The following is a 19,888-nucleotide window of genomic DNA, read 5'->3' as shown; positions in this document are numbered from 1 at the left end:
GCAAGGGCCAAGGTCACATCTATGACCTTGGCCAGAGTTGTTACAGTTCTGGACATCTGCCAGTCAGAAACATGGGCATTCGTCCACACCTTCACGAGGCATTACAGGCTTGACCCTCCCGTCTGCCGGGAAGACCATTTTGCCCGCTCAGTTCTGCAGATTTCCTAATGTGAGGTCTACTCCTCAGACTCCAAATTTAAGGAGACATGGCTTTAGTATCTATTTAAAAGGTGAGAAATCTGAGGTTAAACGTATCTCTCAGAAAAAAAAGTGACTTTCCTTTGGTAAGCTTCTTTGAAGTAACTTGTTCTTTAAGCATATGAAATCTGTTTCCAAAACAACATCTCATGCTCCTCCTATTCCATCATGGGATTTGGATCCACTACATATGCCCAAAAAACGTTGAAGAACCAAATTTCCTACCATTTGTCAATTCTTTTTTCCAGATTTCGTTACTCTGTGTCTTACTGCACACAAACCTCTTTGACTGGCTTTTCTTTGTGCATCTCCATGGCTGACAATATTAAGACTTTTCATGATATTTTGGCCCAAGGTGTTTTGAATCCGAGCATACCAGCGGAGTCCTAATGGAGCCTCTTCTGCTACTAGTACCAGGCTTAATAAAGTCAGTGGGGTACAAATCTTTACTCCTGCCGTAGTTAAAGCAGCTATACCATGCTTACAAAAGAAATATAAATCACCACAATATGACCCTGAAATTAAGAAGGCAGACCCCGGGCCAACTTCTGTGATTGTCAGCAACAAAGAGACATGCTCCAGCCCCCGAGTAGTTCGCACTTCGACAGGAAAAGTAAGAAAATGGATGTTGTGGGTAAGATGAGCGCTACAGCAGAGACACCGCCCCGAAAACTGTAAGTGGAACTACATTACCAGGTTGTTATGAATGTGAAGTTTGGAAAGGCTAAAAGAGCTTTTTGTTAAGATTTACTTAAATGTTGCAGAGAGGACAATGAGGTAATGAATGGTTTGTGAAGTCTCCTTGAATCAAAACAGGATATCAGCGCAACTATCAATTCAGCAGAATTAGCAGCCACAGCTTACAACCACGGGATTACCTTACACTGTTTATCCTCGTTATGCCATACTGCTTTAAAACCTGATACCCAGCTAAAAATACTTAGCTTAGCTTTTTGTGACTATTCCTTGTTTGTCTAGCACACTGAGAAAGAAATAGCTTTGCTGAAAAATTAAGCTGAAGCTTTAAAGGCTGTTCTTGAAGATTAGAATACATTATAGAGGTCTCACTCCAGACATAGAGAATGAAGCTATATTCCTCAATAGATGGTTCACTCCCCTCATTGGCCCTATCAGCAGGATCAACAAGGTCAGAGATATTCATATTAGTGAATGAGTGGATTAAAAAATACATTTGCCCAATCTTTGGGGCCTATTAGGATGGCGGCCGGAAAACCACCCCGACCGCCATGGAAGCGGAAAACAACCACCCGCCGGCACCGTGGAAAAACCGGCAGCCAAATTAGGATCATCTGCCAAAAAACACCGACCGTGGCGGAACGGGGCAAAGAAAAAACGCCCGAAGCGTGCGGTGATTGACAAAATCCGTCCGCGGTGGTCGGATATGCGGCAGAAAAACACCAACCCGCCGCAAGCATAGCGGAGACACTGCATGGGAAATTAGGATATCCCCCATGGTCCCACGGTACGTACCGCTGTTTCCGACCGCCGCGGTCGCACACTGTGATGAATGGGAGAGCCAGCGGAAGAGCTGCAGCACAGCCACCGCTGCGGACGATCTGTGAAAAATATGGCGGACGAAGCAAAAAACCCACAATAAGGCTAAAAAGTGCACACAGCAAACTAGCCATGCCCCCCAAATACACAAAACGCACCTCAATGACACAACCACATGGCAAAAAAAAAATACATTTCCCAGGACAACACACACACACACCACACCTGACCGCAATACCCCATTTGGACACACCCACATAGCTGAGTATAAAACCAGCCCCTTCCCTGACCACACTCCTTTGCAATACTCCAGGAGAGAAGGGACACACCCCCCAGCTTAAAGGAGAGGCAAAAAACACAACATCACTAGCCACACCACACAGAGCACCACCACTACTTCCACACCTGCACCACTAGCCCCCTGCACATCACAACCACACTCACCACTCACACCCCTGCACCCACAACCACCTTGCACACCACACACCATGGCAACACAGAAAATGCTCAAATTCACTGAGAGTGAGTTGACAGTCATGGTAGATGAGATAGTCAGAGTGGAACCACAACTGTTTGGTAGCCTGGTCCAACAGACACCATTAGCCACAAGGACACAGATGTGGGCAAGGATAGTCCAAAGGGTCAATGCAGAAGGGACCACCCGAAGATCCAAAAAGGAGATCATGAAGCTGTGGCATGATCTGAAGAGGGTTGTCAAAGAGAGGAGAAGCAAGAACCGTGAGCTGGCTCAGAGGACTGGCGGTGGCCCTCCCATTCCACCAAAACCATTCACACCATGGCAGGAGAAGGTGCTTGCCATACTGCATCCAGAGAGTCTCACAGGAGTAGCCGGGGGAGTGGAGGCTGGTAAGTACAAATACATGACTACTACCACACTGATATGTACTGCCTTGCACAACTACAAAGCTACACCACCTAGGACAAATCCCATCCATCTGCACCACACACTCACAAAAACATGCCTCACAGATCCAACATTCACCCACTCCCATTCACCCCAAACGTAGCTACCAACATTACCATGGGGGCATGTGTACAGGCAGACAGCACTACAACTCCCGCCAGGTCCCCTTGTCCCACAGCATCAGCAAGATGGAGCCCTCCCCCCACCCCACCCAGAAGCAAGTGTCAGCCATTACATTACCCTCATCAAACTTACAAGTAGGCAGCCAACTTCACAGTGAGGGTGTTTGTGGGTGGGAGGCCTGTACCACTACTCCCACCATGCACCCTGCCCCACACCTGAGCAGGATGGATCACTCCCCCACCCAGAAGCAGTTGGAAGCCATTGCAGTACACCAAACAAACTTACAGAGAGGTAGCCATCTTCACAGTAAGGGTGTCTGGGGGTGGGAGGCCTGTACTACTACTCCCTGAGCAGGATGGAGCCCTCACCCCACCCCACCCAGAAGCAAGTGTCAGCCATTACATTACCCTCATCAAACGTACAGGTAGGTAGCCATCTTCCCTGGGAGGGTGCTTGCGGGTGGGAGGCCTGTAGCACTACTCCCACCATGCCCCCTGGCCCACACCTCAGCAGGATGGAGCCCTCCCACCGCCCCACCCAGAAGCAAGTGTCAGCCATTACATTACCCTCATCAAACTTACAGGTAGGTTGCCAACTTCACAGTGAGGGTGTTTGTGGGTGGGAGACCTGTACCACTACTCCCACCATGCACCCAGTCCCACACCTCAGCAGGATGGAGCACTCCCCCACCCAGAAGCAGTTGGAAGCCATTGCAGTACACCAAACAAACTTACAGGTAGGTAGGCATATTATTCTGTCTTGTGACCTCACTGAGCAGGATGTAAGCCTCCACCACGCACACACAGATGTGTCACATAACAAAGCCAAATGTGAGCGCACATTACAGGTAAGTAGCCAGTATGTGCACCCACACATACGTCACAAAAGAAATGGTGCCATATGACAACACCAGCCCTCTCATTGCACACATATGCACACCTACCCCATTGCCACGCACAGTGTGCACTCAGGTAAGCTAAGGAAACTGTCACAGCTACCAAAGTGTGACACACCAATGCACATGTAGAAGAAAGTCTGGGCACAATCATGCACAGCACCTATTGACATGTGCACTGCCATGGGGCAAGTGCAACAAGGACCATTCGAAAAATACAAAAGCATGTGTGGTGGTACAAATCAAGATATGCACATGGCAGGACAAAGGTATGCAGGAGATGACAATGGCCAGTCCATGGCCAGATGTGATGCCTGTCATGTCAGACAAATCAACAAAGAGTCCTCAATGACAAACCTGTTGTGCCAGTCCCTAGATGGCAACAGGTCCCTGTAATCATGAATCATGCACGGGTCGCTTGGTATGCCTTGACACCTCACACCATGGACAAGTAATGCATGTACCACTGCATCATGTCAGGAAGCACAGTAGTGCACATAGTAAACAATGTGATGATCAGTCAATTGTGCAGTGTACAATAAGTGAATGACACACAGCTAACACAAAGCTTGTGGGGTGCACTACAATGACCATTTCCCATCTGATCCACAGGTGACCAAGAACTCACTGCAGAGGACAACACCAGCAACCTGCAGAGACAGTCTCCCCCCCCCTCCCCCCACCCCCCGGTACATGGACTCTCAGATGGTGACTCCCAGGATTCCCTGGGCGATGAGCTCAAAGGCAGCCCATCTGGTGTGCCAGGGAGCAACAGGTCCCAGGACCCCATCGTCCCCCCCCACATCTGCGGCAATAACAACTTCACTGCAGACCTCTGCTGTTACGTTCTATGTGGCCACCACCACCACCACCACCAGTGCTGCCTGCAACACCCTCCCTGTCCCAGAGGATGACCACCCCACAACACCGACTGAGGAGGGCAGGGAGTGGATGCAGGTGCCCACCGTGGTAAGGCAACAGGTCCGTGGCAGCAGGGCAGGTGGTAGGGGCAGGGTTACCCACAGACACCAGGAGGCTGGGACCCAATCCCTGGAACACATCACCAGAGTCCTTGGTGCATACGAACAGGCCCAGGCACGAACGGGCCGGTCGGACGAACTGTTGCACAAGTTCATCCTACTGATGAGGTCCATCGACTCCCGCATGGGACAAATTCTGGACCTCTTGGGCCAGCATGTGGCAGTACTGAAGGACAGGCCTGCGCCACAACCAACACCTCTACCTCCCTCTGCTGGGCCGCAGGATGACAGTTCACCATCCTCCCCTGCGACCACAGAGAGGGGTGACTCCTCAGACCCCACTGGCCCTGCAGCAGGGCCCCCCCCAGCCAAACGACGAAGGGGGCCGTCTTAAGAAGACCCTGGGAGTATCTGTAGGCAAGGCACCTGCCAGCCGCCAGTCACGGAGCCAGCCACGATGGCAACCCTCTTCACCACTGCATTGACTTTTTGGACTGTCCTTCCCCACACTGCCTTGTGAATGGCACCCAGTCTGTTGGAGTGGGTCACCACATCAATGTGGTGACTACTCGATTATCTCATTTACCATAACTGTCAACTCACTGCTCCACCACCACCTCAATGGAAATGTACACCCCCCTCACATGTCACCATTGCAAATAAAATATCCTTACACACATGTTGTCGTGTCTGCTCCGTCTTTATTGCAGGATGTAGTCTTCAACATGATCACAATGTACCAGGAGTATGGACTGTATGTAGGCAAGGAGAAGTTGAAGGGACCTAGGGAAACACAACAGAACAACATTCACTGGTCTTGGTGTGGCATCACAGACATCACACAACACCTACCATCAGGATAACCCAACATGCACACATCACAATGGGCAACAAGTGTCAACATACATGTCCTGTAGATGTTCCCAAATGACCTGTCCCAGAAACATTGCCAACCACTTCTGAGTCTACAACTGGCTGCTGTTACAATTCTCACATACCCCTTCACGACAACAGCAATATCAGCAGACAATGGGTATGTTGTACGTTGTCACCCACCTTCAAGTGAAGTAGTGGGTGATGAGCTGTTCACACAGGTCAACACCTTCCTCCTCTCCACTGTCCCCATCACTGGACATGGTTTAGTTTGCAGGCTGGGTCCTTGGGTCCTCACCATCATCCAGGAGCAGGGGAATCTCCTTGCGAATGGCTAGGTTGTGGAGCATGCAGCATGCCACAACAATCTGACACACCTTCCCGTACGAGTATGCCAGTGCACCTCCCGTCTTGTCCAGGCAGCGGAAATGTGACTTGAGCAGACCAAAAGTACGCTCCACCACACGACGCGTCATCCCATGTGCCTCATTGTAGCGGACATCAGCTGGGGTCCTGGGATTCCGCAGTGGGCTCAGCAACCACGGACGGTTGGGATATGCAGAGTCACCTAGGTATGACAAACAAAAATATACATTGCAATGTCGCTGAGGCAGAGGGCAGCAGGTCACACACCCAGCACGCCATACGACTAGGCTTACTCACCCACAATCCATTCGCGCTCGGGAAGCAGATTAGCCATCAGCTGGGGCACAATGCTGTTCCGCAGGATGTAGGAGTCATGGGCCGAGCCTGGGAATTTGGCACACATGTAGGAGATGATCATATCTGGCAGGCACACCACTTGCACATTTATGGAGTGGTTATGTTTGCGATTCCTGTAAATGTGCTCACTTGCCTGTGGTGGCACAAGCCCAACATAGGTGCAATCAATGGCACCAACAACATTGGCGATGTGTCCAAGGGGATGGAAGTCTCCCTTCACAGTTGGCAATTCTGCACCCCTGGGGAAATACATGTATCTGTCCTTGTGTATCATCGTGGCGGACAGTACACCACGCAGCACCATGCTGAACATCGGTTGTGACATTCCACCAGCGCAACCCACTGTCTCTTGGAACGATCCAGTGGCAAAAAAATGCAGGGCCGCTATCACCTTATAAGTAGGGGTGAAAGCTGTTGGATATGTCCGGCGAGGCTGCAGGTGGGGCTCCAACAGATCACAAAGGGTTTTTAGGGTGGCTCTATCCAGACGGCATTTCCGGATAATCGCCACATCCTCCGTGTCCTCCAGCACCGTCAAGTGACAAATCAGATTTGGCCTCCTCCCATTTGAGATGAAAGTGGACACGTCAATGCAATACATCATGAGATGGGCACAGCATCTCATGTTCTGGATGACACAACAACAACGACTGCAATCAATATTGAGCAACAGACCAGCTTACATGTAGGGACACCTTCAGCTACACAAAGGGCACACCTGTCAACTTACACAAAACAAGTACCTCAAACACCACCTTGGTCAATGTGAATGCACATAGGGATATGGCCACATTTCACATGGGCACACCTGGGAGTATAGCATCCAGCATATGTGTAACAAATCAACCCCACTGTCTCCTACCTAGCTGCTGTACCTGTCACACCTTCATGCGTCATTTCAACCTGGCACACATCCACCACACAATGACCACAGTCGGCGCAGAAATGACGAATGTGTGTATGAGCAGACATGAGAGGTCATGCAAAATAGATCATCCTTCATTGAGACGAGCATTGCTGTGATTGTAACTGCACCTCAACACATTGACATGTGTACACATTGTAGAGTCCAGAATAACACTGTCCTGCCTACACGACCATCAAATTCATAAGTGACATGTGAGGGAGTACAGGCCAATCTACGAAATCACACACACAAACATGGCATGTGTAGTCACCAGTGGAGTAAATGGAACATTGGCATCGTTTGTACAATGATGTGCCCATGACCATGTGGGTACTGTGCACTGTTGATGTTTGCCAGATGGCCATTGCTATTGAATGGCACCCATATCGCGGTAGCTACAGCCTGGCCCTGGCGGTGTGTCACCAGCACCCCCATTCACACAAGTGCGGCAGTGATAGGCATGGAGACATGAGGAAATGGCGGTTGGCATGCTCCGCTGCCTGAATCGTGGTGCCTCGTGTCAATGTATGGCCCCCATATCGCGGTAGCTACCGCCTGGCCTCGGCAGTGTGTCACCAGCACCCCCATTCACACAAGTGCGGCAGTGATAGGCATGGAGACATGGGGAAATGGCGGTTGGCATGCTCCACTGCCTGAATTGCGGTGCCTCGTGTCAATGTATGAACAACAAGGGAGTTAGGCCCAATGGGACTAGGAACAGGTAGGGCCGTAATTTCAACGAACAACAAGTGATTACCCGAACCTATAGGTTACTTCCAGCATATATTTTTTTGGGCTGAAGTGATGAACGAACATAACTTTTGTTCAATCAGGTTTTTATTAACCCGTATTTTTTTGTAAAAATTAATTTGTTTGTCTGCACATTTATTAAGAGGAAGACAGGTAATCATATCAATAAAGCATTACCTCCGATATTCTAAACAAAACAATCAACAATTGACTTTATATAATGAACAGTGTACATCGAACATTACACAAAATAAAACAATAAACCACGACAAACAAAATAGTTACTTGTTGAATCTTTAGACAATATTGCACTGACTATTCATATTGTGTTATTCATTAAACTTTCATGATTATCTTTGTACATCAAAGGGAACATCATTATATAGAAACGGGGAAACAGTGAAACTCCCTCAGACTCTGTGAGTAATTTAAGTTCCCCATTGACAAAAAAATGCCAACGCGTTTCGAGTCCTTGTCCTCACAATGAAAGGACTCTCGTCAGGGCTTCTGAAATGTCTAGATTTGCACTGGACTTCAATCCTGTGTGTAATGATGATTTATCTAAAACAGTGATAGACAAAAACTACTATTACTCAAACTCAATCGACTCCTTTCTATTAAAGTCTCAAAAACTTAACCACCTGAGGTTTACAAATGTACCTGACCTGGAGTTATCTTAGCTTCTCCAACTGGCGACTCTGTCGTGTGACCTGCAATGTTGCTAAGTGACCCCTGTCTGAATGCATCTAAAATCCATTGAGGGCCACAAGAAATGCAGCAATTGTGTTGCTTACAGTACGTCGTTGGAAGGCACAGAGTTTGTACACAAATCCATAAAATGGAAACACACTGCATTCACTAATTGTAAAACTAAAAATGTGGTTACCCCATTATATGTCCATGCAAAAAGGTATATATAGGCAAGACAAACCAAGAAGTGAACAAGAGGATCACCCAACACCGCTCCCGCATTAAAAAAAAGGTGCTCACCGCACCTATAGTTGAGCATTTTGTTGCGGAGTCACATAGCGAGAACGACTTTAAGTGGACTGTGCTCTTCTCCCTTACAGCATCTAAATATGCAAGCGATGTTGATAGCCTCCTATTACAGAAAGAGGCATATTTAATTTTGAAGTTCGATAGTGTTTCAACAGGCCTGAACACAATGACTGAGCTTTCGAGAGCGTGAACAAGCTAGTTTCATCCTTCGAAATACAAAAATTCTTCCCAAAATAGGTCTCCCTGATCATTGCATGGTATAGTCGTTTTTTAGAGACTGCGTGTCCCAGAATGCATCAAGTATATCCTGTAATGACCAACGATTTATGATTGGCCCATCATTTAAAACCACATTACCCATGTGCCCTAGTTGTGTCCTGCACGTAATGGAGGACGTGTAAATGTCCAAGCCGCCCATTTGTGAGCCCGAGTGCACTGCTGGTGTACTGGCAACAATACTCTATTTGGAATAGTGGGTAAGCCTCCCGCTTTTTGGTTCATGCCAACTAAATTTGACGCGCTTTTGACAAACAGACTAATCGCTCCCGTAAAAAACGTCCTTTTTCCTAGTATTACGCTACACGATGTGAGCGTCTAAACAGTGGCAGCCCTCGGCAAAAACGCTTTCTCAAAGGTAAGCTGTCGCCGTTAATGAAGTCGGGCATTAAATCCATACAGCTCTTAATAAGCATGAAGACTTAATATCGCTATTTCTTGCCATCAGCTATGTTTGATAAATACGGAGAGAGCTACAGAAAGACTAAGAGAGCAGTAGCCGCAGTGTCAAGGTACGCCCCCCAGTGATATTTACATTACCCTTTAACATCATTGGTATTCTGGCCTGAATTGGGTCAGAACTATAGGGACCACTGTTCCCTATAACCTGCGTGCTACAGAACTATAGGGGCCACTGTAATGTCGTGACACTGACGCGATACGCTGAGGCGTGCGCATCAGGTCACGTGATGTTCTGCAATACGGGTCGTGCACGCACGTACGCCAGAGCGGCGGCGGACCATACCAGCAAGCTCCGTGTCCCTGTGTCTTTGTGCAACGACCGGGCCACCAGCAGTAGTGGTCCCCACACGACACAACAAAGTGGCGACGAGGGTGGGCGTGCCCTCGCCTTTGTGCCTCGCGCGGGTGTGGCGGCCGTGTAGTGAGCTCCGCTCACGGTGCTCGTGCCCCCGCATGGAATCGGAGGACCTCGTTGTGCCCCCTGGGGCGGCGCTCGTGCATAGTAACGCACGGTGTCTGAAGCGCGCACCTGGGTGCCGGCTGTTCACGCCTCACGCGTTCCTGGCCCAGAGAAGAATCGCCTCCGTGAAGCATCCTCGGCGCACTGCCTGCCACGTGGTGTGTCCTTTCTGAAGCCTTCCTGGAGCGCTGTCACGCGCAGGCAGTGGGCGGTGCCCTCGGTGAGCCATCGGCATTGTGAGTAATGAGCCTAGCTTCCTTGAAGCTCTGAAGGGAATCACCCTGTTGGGAGCATAGAGGGGTGCTGTGGGCCAGCTGATCAAGGCCCCCAAGTGACTGCACAGCCCAGGAAGCACAGGAGAGGTCCCAATACTGCAAGTCAAGGGGTGTCGATCTGCCACGTGGGAGAGGGGCACTGGTAGGAACCACACCCATTTCAGCAACAGGTCTCGCCTAGCGCAGGCAGCACACGTGCAACATGACAAACATTCCCCCAATTGAGCCGTTCATCGTAGAGGGGCCCCTGTCAGCAGTGGCAGCCCGATGGAAGGATTGGGAAGACAGATTACGTATCTTCTTTGAAGCCACGAAGGTCCATAGGGACCAAAAACGCGCAATGATCATTCATCTCGGGGGGAAGGACATTCACAATATAGTCAAGACGCTCGTGGAAAATACATCCAAAACTCACACAACACTGATAGCCGCGTTAAATGAACACTTCGAACCTATGGCGAACCGCGATTATGAGCGATTCATATTCCGCCAAGCGCGCCAGCTCCCCGAGGAGTCGCTAAACAAGTTCCACGCCCGCCTCAAGAACCTAGCAACCACCTGTGGTTTCCGAGACGAGACGGAAGAAATAAGAGGACAGATAATACAGGGGTGCGCGTCAGTCAAACTGAGGGAGCGAATATTGGAGGAATCTGGTAAACCACTGGCGGAAATACTAACAATGGGTCAGATGAAGGAGCTGTCGAAAGCGCGCGCCGCGCACATGGAAGCTGCCCTGCAGGTACCGGTGAAGGTGGAGCCAGTCAACGCGGTAGCAGTCAGGCCGAAACAGAGGTGGCCCAAAAAGGGGGCGGGAGCTGCCGCTCCGGAACAAGTCCTGCAGATACTGTGGGGGGCTACCACATGCCGCGGCGGAATGTCCCGCACGAGGGAAGAAGTGTCTGGGGTGCGGTCGTTTCAACCATTTCGAGAAGGTGTGCCGGTCGAAAAGATTCCGCAAACCCCGCCAAACAGTGAATGCCGTGGATGAGGGAGAGCTGGTGGCCAGCGACATGGATGACGATGGCGAAGAAGAGAAAGTGGTACACAGGATACACATGATAGGCACTGCAATGCGCAAGACGCGAAGGCTCCCACAGTGCAACGTCCGGGTAGGATCGCAAGAGATCACCACAGTGGTGGATACGGGGGCCAGCATCAACATCATGGCTGCCGCACTGCACAGCTCCATGCACCCGAAGCCCGTGTTACACCCGTCAACAATAACGGTGTTCGCGTATGGACAAGAGGAACCGCTAAAGGTGTGTGGGAAGTTCAAAACCACGATATCTCACGGAACACGGTCGGTCACGTCAAATATCTACATCACGGAGGATGGGCAAGGCATGCTCCTAGGCTGCCGGGCCGCGGAAGACCTCGGAGTAGTGACTTTCGCATTCGGAGTGCACCAAGAGTCCATGCACAACATCCTGGAGGAGTTTGAAGAGGTGTTCCAAGGAATAGGCAAATTCCGTGGCAAAGAAATCCACTTACACATAGACCACACCGTTCAGCCAATAGCCTTGCGACACCGGCGGATAGCATTCCATCTCAGACCATTGGTGGAGGCTGAACTGAAGAAGCTTGAGGCGGCCGGAATAATCGAAAAGGTATCTGGACCTACCCCGTGGGTGTCTCCCATAGTAGTGGCAAGGAAGCCCAAGCAACCAGGAGCAGTCAGGATATGCGTTGACATGCGACTCCCCAATGTTGCCATCAAGAGGGAGCGCCACATCACTCCCACCATCGACGACCTCATTGGGGAGATGGCGGGTGCCAGGTGGTTCTCGAAGTTGGATCTTCGATCAGGATCCCACCAACTGGTACTGGATAAAGCGTCCCGGAACATTACCACGTTTTCAACACACGTCGGGCTAAGACGGTACACCCGGTTGAGCTTCGGAGTATCGAGCGCTGCCGAGGTGTTCCAAAACGTGATCCAGGAGCTCATCGCGGGGATCCCGGGGGCAATTAATGTCAGCGATGACATTATGGTACACGCCACGACGGTCGCAGAACACAACGAGCGACTGCTAGAAGTGCTACGGCGGATAAGAGAGGCGGGTCTCACGCTGCATCGAGAAAAGTGCGAGTTCCTGTGCGATAAGTTGCAGTTCTTCGGGTACACTTTCTCGGCAGAGGGAGTAAACCCTGACCCGGAGAAAGTGAAGGACATTAAAGAAGCGGCTGCCCCCACAAACATCACTGAAGTTCGAAGCTTCCTAGGAATGGTCAACTACTGTGGTAGATTCATCAAAGACTTGGGCAACCTAACAATGCCTCTGAGAGAACTGACAAAAGAGTCCACCCCGTGGACGTGGGGCAGCGAGCAGGCTCGGGCCTTCGAAGAAATCAAACACGTGCTTTCTGAAGCAACCACGCTTGCATTCTTTGACCCTGCCAAGCTCACGTTAATCGCCGTGGATGCTGGTCCGGTCGGACTGGGCGCTGTCCTTCTGCAAAGGAAGACGAGTCAAGAGGAATGGGCTCCAGTGGCGTTCGCCAGCAGGTCACTCACTGAGACGGAACAAAGATATTCCCAGATAGAGAAAGAGGCAATTGCAATTCACTGGGGCTGTCACCATTTCCACTTATATGTGTATGGAAAACCATTCGTAGTGACCACCGACCACAAGCCCCTGGTGGCCCTCTTTTCGGGCACATCCACGAAACCACCACCGAGAATTGAGAAGTGGATGCTCCAGTTGCAAAATTACAATTGCAAAATAGAATACCAGCCTGGGGCACGGAATCCAGCTGACTACCTCTCTCGCCACCCCCGTAAGGCCACTCCACAAGAAATGGAAGAAGCGGCGGAAACTGAGGAGTATGTGCGATGTGTCACCGCTCGGTCGTGCCCATACCGGTGTCCATGGCCAGCCTGCTACGTGCCACCAATCAGGATGAATGTCTGCAGAGAGCCAAGCAAGCCGTCCAGAACAATAACTGGAACAGAGAAGAGTGGAAGAGCCTGACGCCCATGGCGAAACAGATAATGGACAGCCTCTACCATGTCAGGGAGGAATTGACCGAGGGTGACACCGGATGTCTGCTGAGGGGGCACAGACTGGTCATCCCGACGTCATTAACTCAAAGGATGGTGGATCTAGCCCATGTCGGCCATCAAGGCATGGTGGAAACCAAGTTGAGGCTGCGCACGAAAGTCTGGTTTCCCCTCATGGACGACCTGGTAGAAGCCACGGTTCGGGCCTGTCACGCCTGCCAGGTCACCGGAGAAGCACCCAGGCCTGCTCCCATTGTTATGGAACCTCGTCCAAGAATACCTTGGTCCCAGATAAGTGTGGACTTTGGCAGCTTGCCGGACGGAAGGCACACTCTAGTTGCCATCGATGACCACTCAAAGTATCCCGAAGTAGAAAGACTGGCGGCCTAAAGCGCCAGTGAGGTGATTCCAAAACTAGAGAAGATGATGGCTACCCATGGACTGGTGAAGGAAATCAGAACGGACAATGGGTCCCCCTTCCAGAGCCAAGAGTTCGCTGCGTATCTGCAGGTTTTGGGTATTCGGCATCGGCGGATCACGCCCCGCTGGCCTCAAGCAAATGGGGAGGCCGAACGCTTCATGAGAACCCTCAACAAGGTAATACGCATTGCTCATGACAAAAGCCAGTCTGTAGAACTCGCCATCTTTACCTTCCTCCGAAGCTATCGCCAGACGCCCCACTCTACCACTGGAACTACCCCCGCTCACTTGCTGATGGGAAGGGTGGTCACGGACACTATACCACATCATCCGGAGTGGCGACCTGAAGCCCCCGACGACAGTGCCATTGACACCCGGCGCCGAGGAGCATATGCGCATGCCGATACCCGACGCCGAGCAGTGGTGCCGGACATGGTACCAGGGGACGTGGTACTTATCAAAAACCAAACACCTGGCAGCAAGTTTAGATTGAGGTTCGAGACAGAACCATCGACTGTGGAAGAGGTCAAGGGTACCTGCGTTACTGTGAGGCGAAGAGGAGAAAAGGTAACCCGGAATATTTCTTATTTAAAAAAGATTCAGCCCTCCATCAGAACGGGAAGTTTGCATCAGGGGGTGCACCAGGGCCGCCCTCGGAGTGTGGAGAGGTCGCCAGAGCAAACTGAGTCCATGGACACAGTGGTCGGAGGAGCTGATTCCCAGAACCGGATGCCCCGGCCGTCGGTGATGGGAATGCCAACGATGACTATGTGGGTAGGAGCTCAGGTGTATTGCCGGACAGTGGAGAGTCTCGATACAACTTGTAACAGCACCCCGAGCCCTCCCGTCGCCTTAAGGACTACGTCAAGTAAGATTGTTTTGATTTGGGTCAATAAGTTGGCATATGTTGAGGTTGGGCCAATGTCAGAGTGGACAGTCCTTTCAGGTCCAGGGTATTAGGATATGTTTTGAATGTTTAGTTTTTTTTGTGTGTTGGGGAGGAATGTAATGTCGTGACACTGACGCGATACGCTGAGGCGTGCGCATCAGGTCACGTGATGTTCTGCAATAAAATACGGGTCGCGCACGCACGTACGCCAGAACGGCTGCGGCGGCGGACCATACCAGCAAGCTCCGTGTCCCTGTGTCTTTGTGCAACGACCGGGCCCCCAGCGGTAGTGGTCCCCACACGACGACACAACAGACCACTGTTCCCTATAACCTGCGTGCTTGTGCGAGCGCGCACTGAAGTCATCCGAGCGCGACGGTCTCATAATTAGCGCGCACACACCACATCCCCGCGTTCAACAGCAAGTGGCTCCGGCACTTGCATTATTTATTTTCTTATTAGTGCGAGTCTGTGGGGCAGATTGTGGGCCTATGTGAAAGTGTTCGTGTTAATCGCAGCACCGTCATGCGCTGCAATTAACATGAATACTTTTACAAAGGCCCACAATCAGCCCCTCACTATTAGGAAAAGTAATGCAGCAAATCTAAAGCACGACGTGTGCTTTCAGATTCTGAAAACACACATCGTGTTTGAGACTCTGCATTCCTTTTCCTAATAGTGCACAGCTGCGGGGTTGATTGTGTGCCTTTGAAATAGAATTCAAGTTAATTGCAGAGCACACAGGTGCTGCAATTAACATGAATTCTATGTCAAAGGCCCACAATCATCCCCACAGCCGGGGCTATATCAAAAAATAAATGCAGAGTCTCAAACACCACGTGTGCTTTCAGATTCTGAAAACACGTCATATTTGAGAGTGTGCATTTCGTTTTTTTATTAGTGCACAGCTGTGGGGCTGATAGTGTGCCTTTGAAATAGAATTCATGTTAATTGCAGCATACACGGGCGCTGCAATTAACATGAATACAATCTCAAAGGCACACTATCAGCCCCGCAGCCGTGCGCTTTAAATGCAGAGTTTCAAACACAACCTGTGCTTTCAGATTCTGAAAACACACGTCATATGTGAGACTCTGCATTTCTGTTTTTTAATAGTGCAAGGCTGCAGGGTTGATTGTGGGCCTTTGAAATGGTATTATAGTTACCAAGGTTTCAGATTGCTTATTGTCGGTCAGCTCTTTGAGGGCGAGCCAGGATCTTCTGAAAATTTACTTTGAAGGCGTTGACACAGATGTGCCTCCAGGGACTGCTGCCTGAGACCCCTCACCTGCTGCTGCCTCCAGAGACTGTTGCCCTTGCCAGGTAGGTCGCTCCCCCCGCTGCAGCTCCACCTGCATTCTGTGTGCCCTTGTGTGCTCTTTTGCTCCTTCTGTGCCCCGCTGCCCATATTTGCCATCTGTTCCCCGTGCTCTTGTGTGCCCTTGGTTCCTTCGGTGCCCCGCTGCCCGTTTTTAGGTCTCGCTGAGCCCAGCGCATGCGCTGGCTCGGAGAGACATTTTGTAAGGGACTTTTCAAAGTGCTACCGCTGGCATAGAGCTACAGTGCACGAGGCGTGCACGCGCGCAAAGCAGCTATATGGCTTTACATCGCCGCCATGCGCTAGCCAGCCAGCAGCACTAGCGCGTCATCGCGATCACTTTCGCTTTCACAGCGATCGTGCTCGCGATGACTTTTGTGGCCAATGCTTGTTTTCCTTAACTTTGTGTATAATCACGGCACCCGCGCTTTACTTTTAACGTTAAAAGTAAAGCGCGGGTGCCGCGATTATACCAAAAGTAAAGAAATATAAAAAACATCTATTTCTTTACTTTTGGTATAATCGCGGCACCCGCGCTTTACTTTTAACGTTATAAGTAAAGCGCGGGTGCCGCGATTATACCAAAAGTAAAGAAATAGAAAAAACATCTATTTCTTTACTTTTGATATAATCGCGGCACCCGCGCTTTACTTATAATGTTATAAGTAAAGCGCGGGTGCCGTGGCTGCCTCGCGAGCGCTTGTTAGTAATCTTCTCTCAACCAGAGTCGCTGAAAAAACAATATTCAGACTCATTATTGTGGAACCTTTCTCACACCCGTATCTTTTGTCTTCTCCTCTTTAGCCAGTAGTTGCCTTTGGTCCTTCCCAGGGTCCCGCCAGCAGTACAATCTCTATGAATGAAAACACAAGGGGGGCCATATACAAACCCTACAATGCATTACAGTGTCTTCTCTTTCTATCTGTCTGTGCACTGATCTCGTGCAGCTGTTTGCACAAACAGCTGTGGCCAGATTCACTTTATTCATGTTTGTTCTGCCTGCATTACAGGGAGGTAAGTGTCACTGATTCATAAGCACCAGGCATGCGGTTGGCACTGCAGTGCGGTCTCCATGCCCTTCACCTTTGTGATTCGTGCCTCTTTTTTGCAGGAAAGTGAAGTATTTGAACATGAAGGGGAAGTTTGTGGATAAGCATACAGTCTGCGGTTCAACAAAGTTGGGGAAAGAGGTGAGTGTCTATGGAACAGCGCTGTAAGCTGTGCGGTTCTTGTGTAAGCACCTGTGCAGCGAGGTTTGTGGTCATTGCATAGAGGATGCATGCGAGGTGGGTTATATAGGCCTGGCCCGACCAGTCTTCGCTTTCTGCTGCAACGCCTTACAATATTCCACATACACCCTATGTACCATCTACCTCTGTCCTTGCTCCAACACTGCGATTGGCTCCTGTGTCTGTCACTCTCATCAGTCATTCACTTCCCGGGTAAAGGCCGTTCCTGCCTGACCTCACTAGTAAACTGAGACTGATGTAGTGCCTTCTTTGAATACCTTCAGAGTTTGTATAAGCAGCCAGTTCACAGCTATAGGTCTAGGGGGAAGAGGCGAGATTACCATATGGCAACATTGGGGTTATGTGTTGGGGAATGCTGCATCTATGAACACACAATAACACAAAAAAGTCTGATGGTCTGTGTGTTGAAGAAAGACAACAGAAAAGACAAATGTAAAAAGTGAGAGAGAAACATTAAAGTGCTAATTGGCTATAAAGGATTTCCATCAATAACCAGTGATTGGTCAGTATCATCATCTGGATATCCAACCTTCCCACCACAATAAACCTCTCCAACAGGGGGTATTACGTGTGGTATAGGTGTCGACCAGAGCACCTGAATGTAACCCGGGAAGGGGGAAAAAGAAGACAGCAAAGTCACTGGCTTAGTCAGAATGTGTAGATATATACCGAAAATGATATATGAACAGTGCAGTGCAATCAAGTGAAGGTATTAAAAAAGGATTTAGAGGAAAGAGGAAGTTTAATTCAGAATATTCCTACTAATCCTTGGGTTAAAAAATGGTGCAGAAACAGCTTTTAACAAATAGGCTGTATAACAATATGGTCGACATGTTTCAGCCTGCTTGACCCCATGGTCAAATGGCTTTCTTCAGGACCTTGTAATCTATTTATTGCTACTGCAACAATCAAGTGTGACAAAGAATAATAAGTGTGTAAAATACAACCTTTGTGGTGTATGACTTCTTCGTGCAGTCAGTATATATGAATTATCTGTGCAAACAAAAAAGAAAACCAGAAAAAACACAGTTGTAAAGTTAAACATTCTCTCTCAAAATAGAATAGTGAGTATTGGGCAAGGCCAATAGCGTTTTCCAAGGTGCTTACCTGATTAGCACGAGAAGTGAGCCTCACCTCACCCGGTGCTGACTCAGGTTAAAGGAGGCCCCGCCCTATGAAGAATCAGAAGGGAAGTAGGGAGACTGTTAGGCCACAAAGGTGGTAGGCTCCCAATTAGAAAAAGAAACAGGACAACGTACAACAGCCCTGTTACACGCTCTGCTAAAAGCTCTGTTGAAAAATTCCCAGGCAGAGAGATTATACTAATATAAACCAAATTGCGGCGTGTGTCTAGTAACGCAGCGTGTGCTGCATGCCAGAGTCTCTATAATTAAAATGGAGTAGTATCGGCAATCACTACAGCAGTACAGCCGTCAAGTAGATGGTTACAACATTAACTATACGGTAACCTGTGGTTCATAAAATGGAATGAATTGAGGCAGTTCGTAGTTAATCTAGCGTATAAAGCGGAGCACGCAACGAGTAGTGTACAAAAAAGGAGAAGTCATATCCCTTACCTCTCCGTCGGTACCTCGGGATGTATCTGAGACGTATGGGAGGTAACTGTTGAATCGGATCATGGACATTTAAACGCCCGCGATGTGCGTGAAATCGCGTTTGCATTGGACGGCCAATGGCCAGTCTGTGTCGTCATAGCTCCGAAGTAAACCTCCAATCCTAATCCGGTTGCGCTAAGAACTACAGAATGACATCAGCGCACCAGGGGATTGTAGTTTACCGAGAAAATGTCAACTTTATCGATCTTGTCAATGAGAGACAAAACAATGCCAAAGCTGATATATTAGCTGTCATGCATACTTGATTGGGGGTAATGCATAGTTTAGGTGTTCTAAAATATATTGAGCACAAGGACACCGAGTTACTCAATCGCGGGTATGTGCACATATTACGTGTGTATAACAAGACGTATAAATCCAACTATGAAGTGCATACAGCTGTTTGTACAGGACAGTATTAACTACAGGACACAATGGTATCAGCCGGGTCATGTAGAGCGATGGACCTATGACAAAAAACACTCATGTGTTGTGGAGAACTCCGTAGAAATACATGTCACTGCGATATGTATGTTTGTTAACCGACCTATATGGAGGTAGAGACATATGAAGGCAACTCATGGACTGTAGAAGCCAGTAGTGTCTCACTAGGAAGCCCAAGGGATGTCATCATTTAGACCTTCTAGATCGCTGTGAATTTTGAAAACCCATCTTTGTTCTTTGAGAAACAAGAAGCGAGATATATCACTAACGTGAGATGGGACAAAGGGTTTTTCTAAAACAGTCCAACAAAAATCACTAGCTTGGTGATTTGCCTCAAGAAAGTGGCGCGTTAGCCTAGTGTTCGTTTTTTTGCATCTGAAGGTGCTCTTGTGCTCAAGCATGCGTAGTCTGACTTTACGAGTAGTCATCCCCACGTATCGAAGTTTACAAGGGCACTCGATCAGGTAAATTAAGTTTTCACTATTACAATTAGTGAAAATCCTTTGTTCCCACGGTGTCCTCGTGCCAATGTCTAAAGATTTAGAATGTTTGGTTTGTGGGCATACTGAGCATGTACCACATGGGTGGT

General features: G+C 49.3%; 1 protein-coding gene across 1 annotated transcript in view; it reads left to right on the top strand.

The window, feature by feature from the left end:
- The first annotated feature begins 1,721 nt into the window (after nt 1-1,721).
- The window catches only part of LOC146871475 (uncharacterized), a 32,533-nt gene continuing 14,366 nt past the window's right edge, over nt 1,722-19,888 (top strand). Inside the window, exons 1-2 of the mRNA XM_085651081.1 lie at nt 1,722-2,580; nt 17,101-17,179. Coding sequence (XP_085507207.1) covers nt 2,510-2,580; nt 17,101-17,179 — 150 coding nt within the window. The 5' untranslated portion in view covers nt 1,722-2,509. The remainder of the gene's footprint in view (nt 2,581-17,100; nt 17,180-19,888) is intronic.

Source organism: Triturus cristatus, chromosome 1_1, assembly GCF_964204655.1.
Source record: "Triturus cristatus chromosome 1_1, aTriCri1.1, whole genome shotgun sequence".
NCBI classification, from domain to species: Eukaryota; Metazoa; Chordata; class Amphibia; order Caudata; family Salamandridae; genus Triturus; species Triturus cristatus.
Note: the sequence above shows the minus strand (reverse complement) of the source record. Positions and strands in the feature narration are given on the sequence as shown.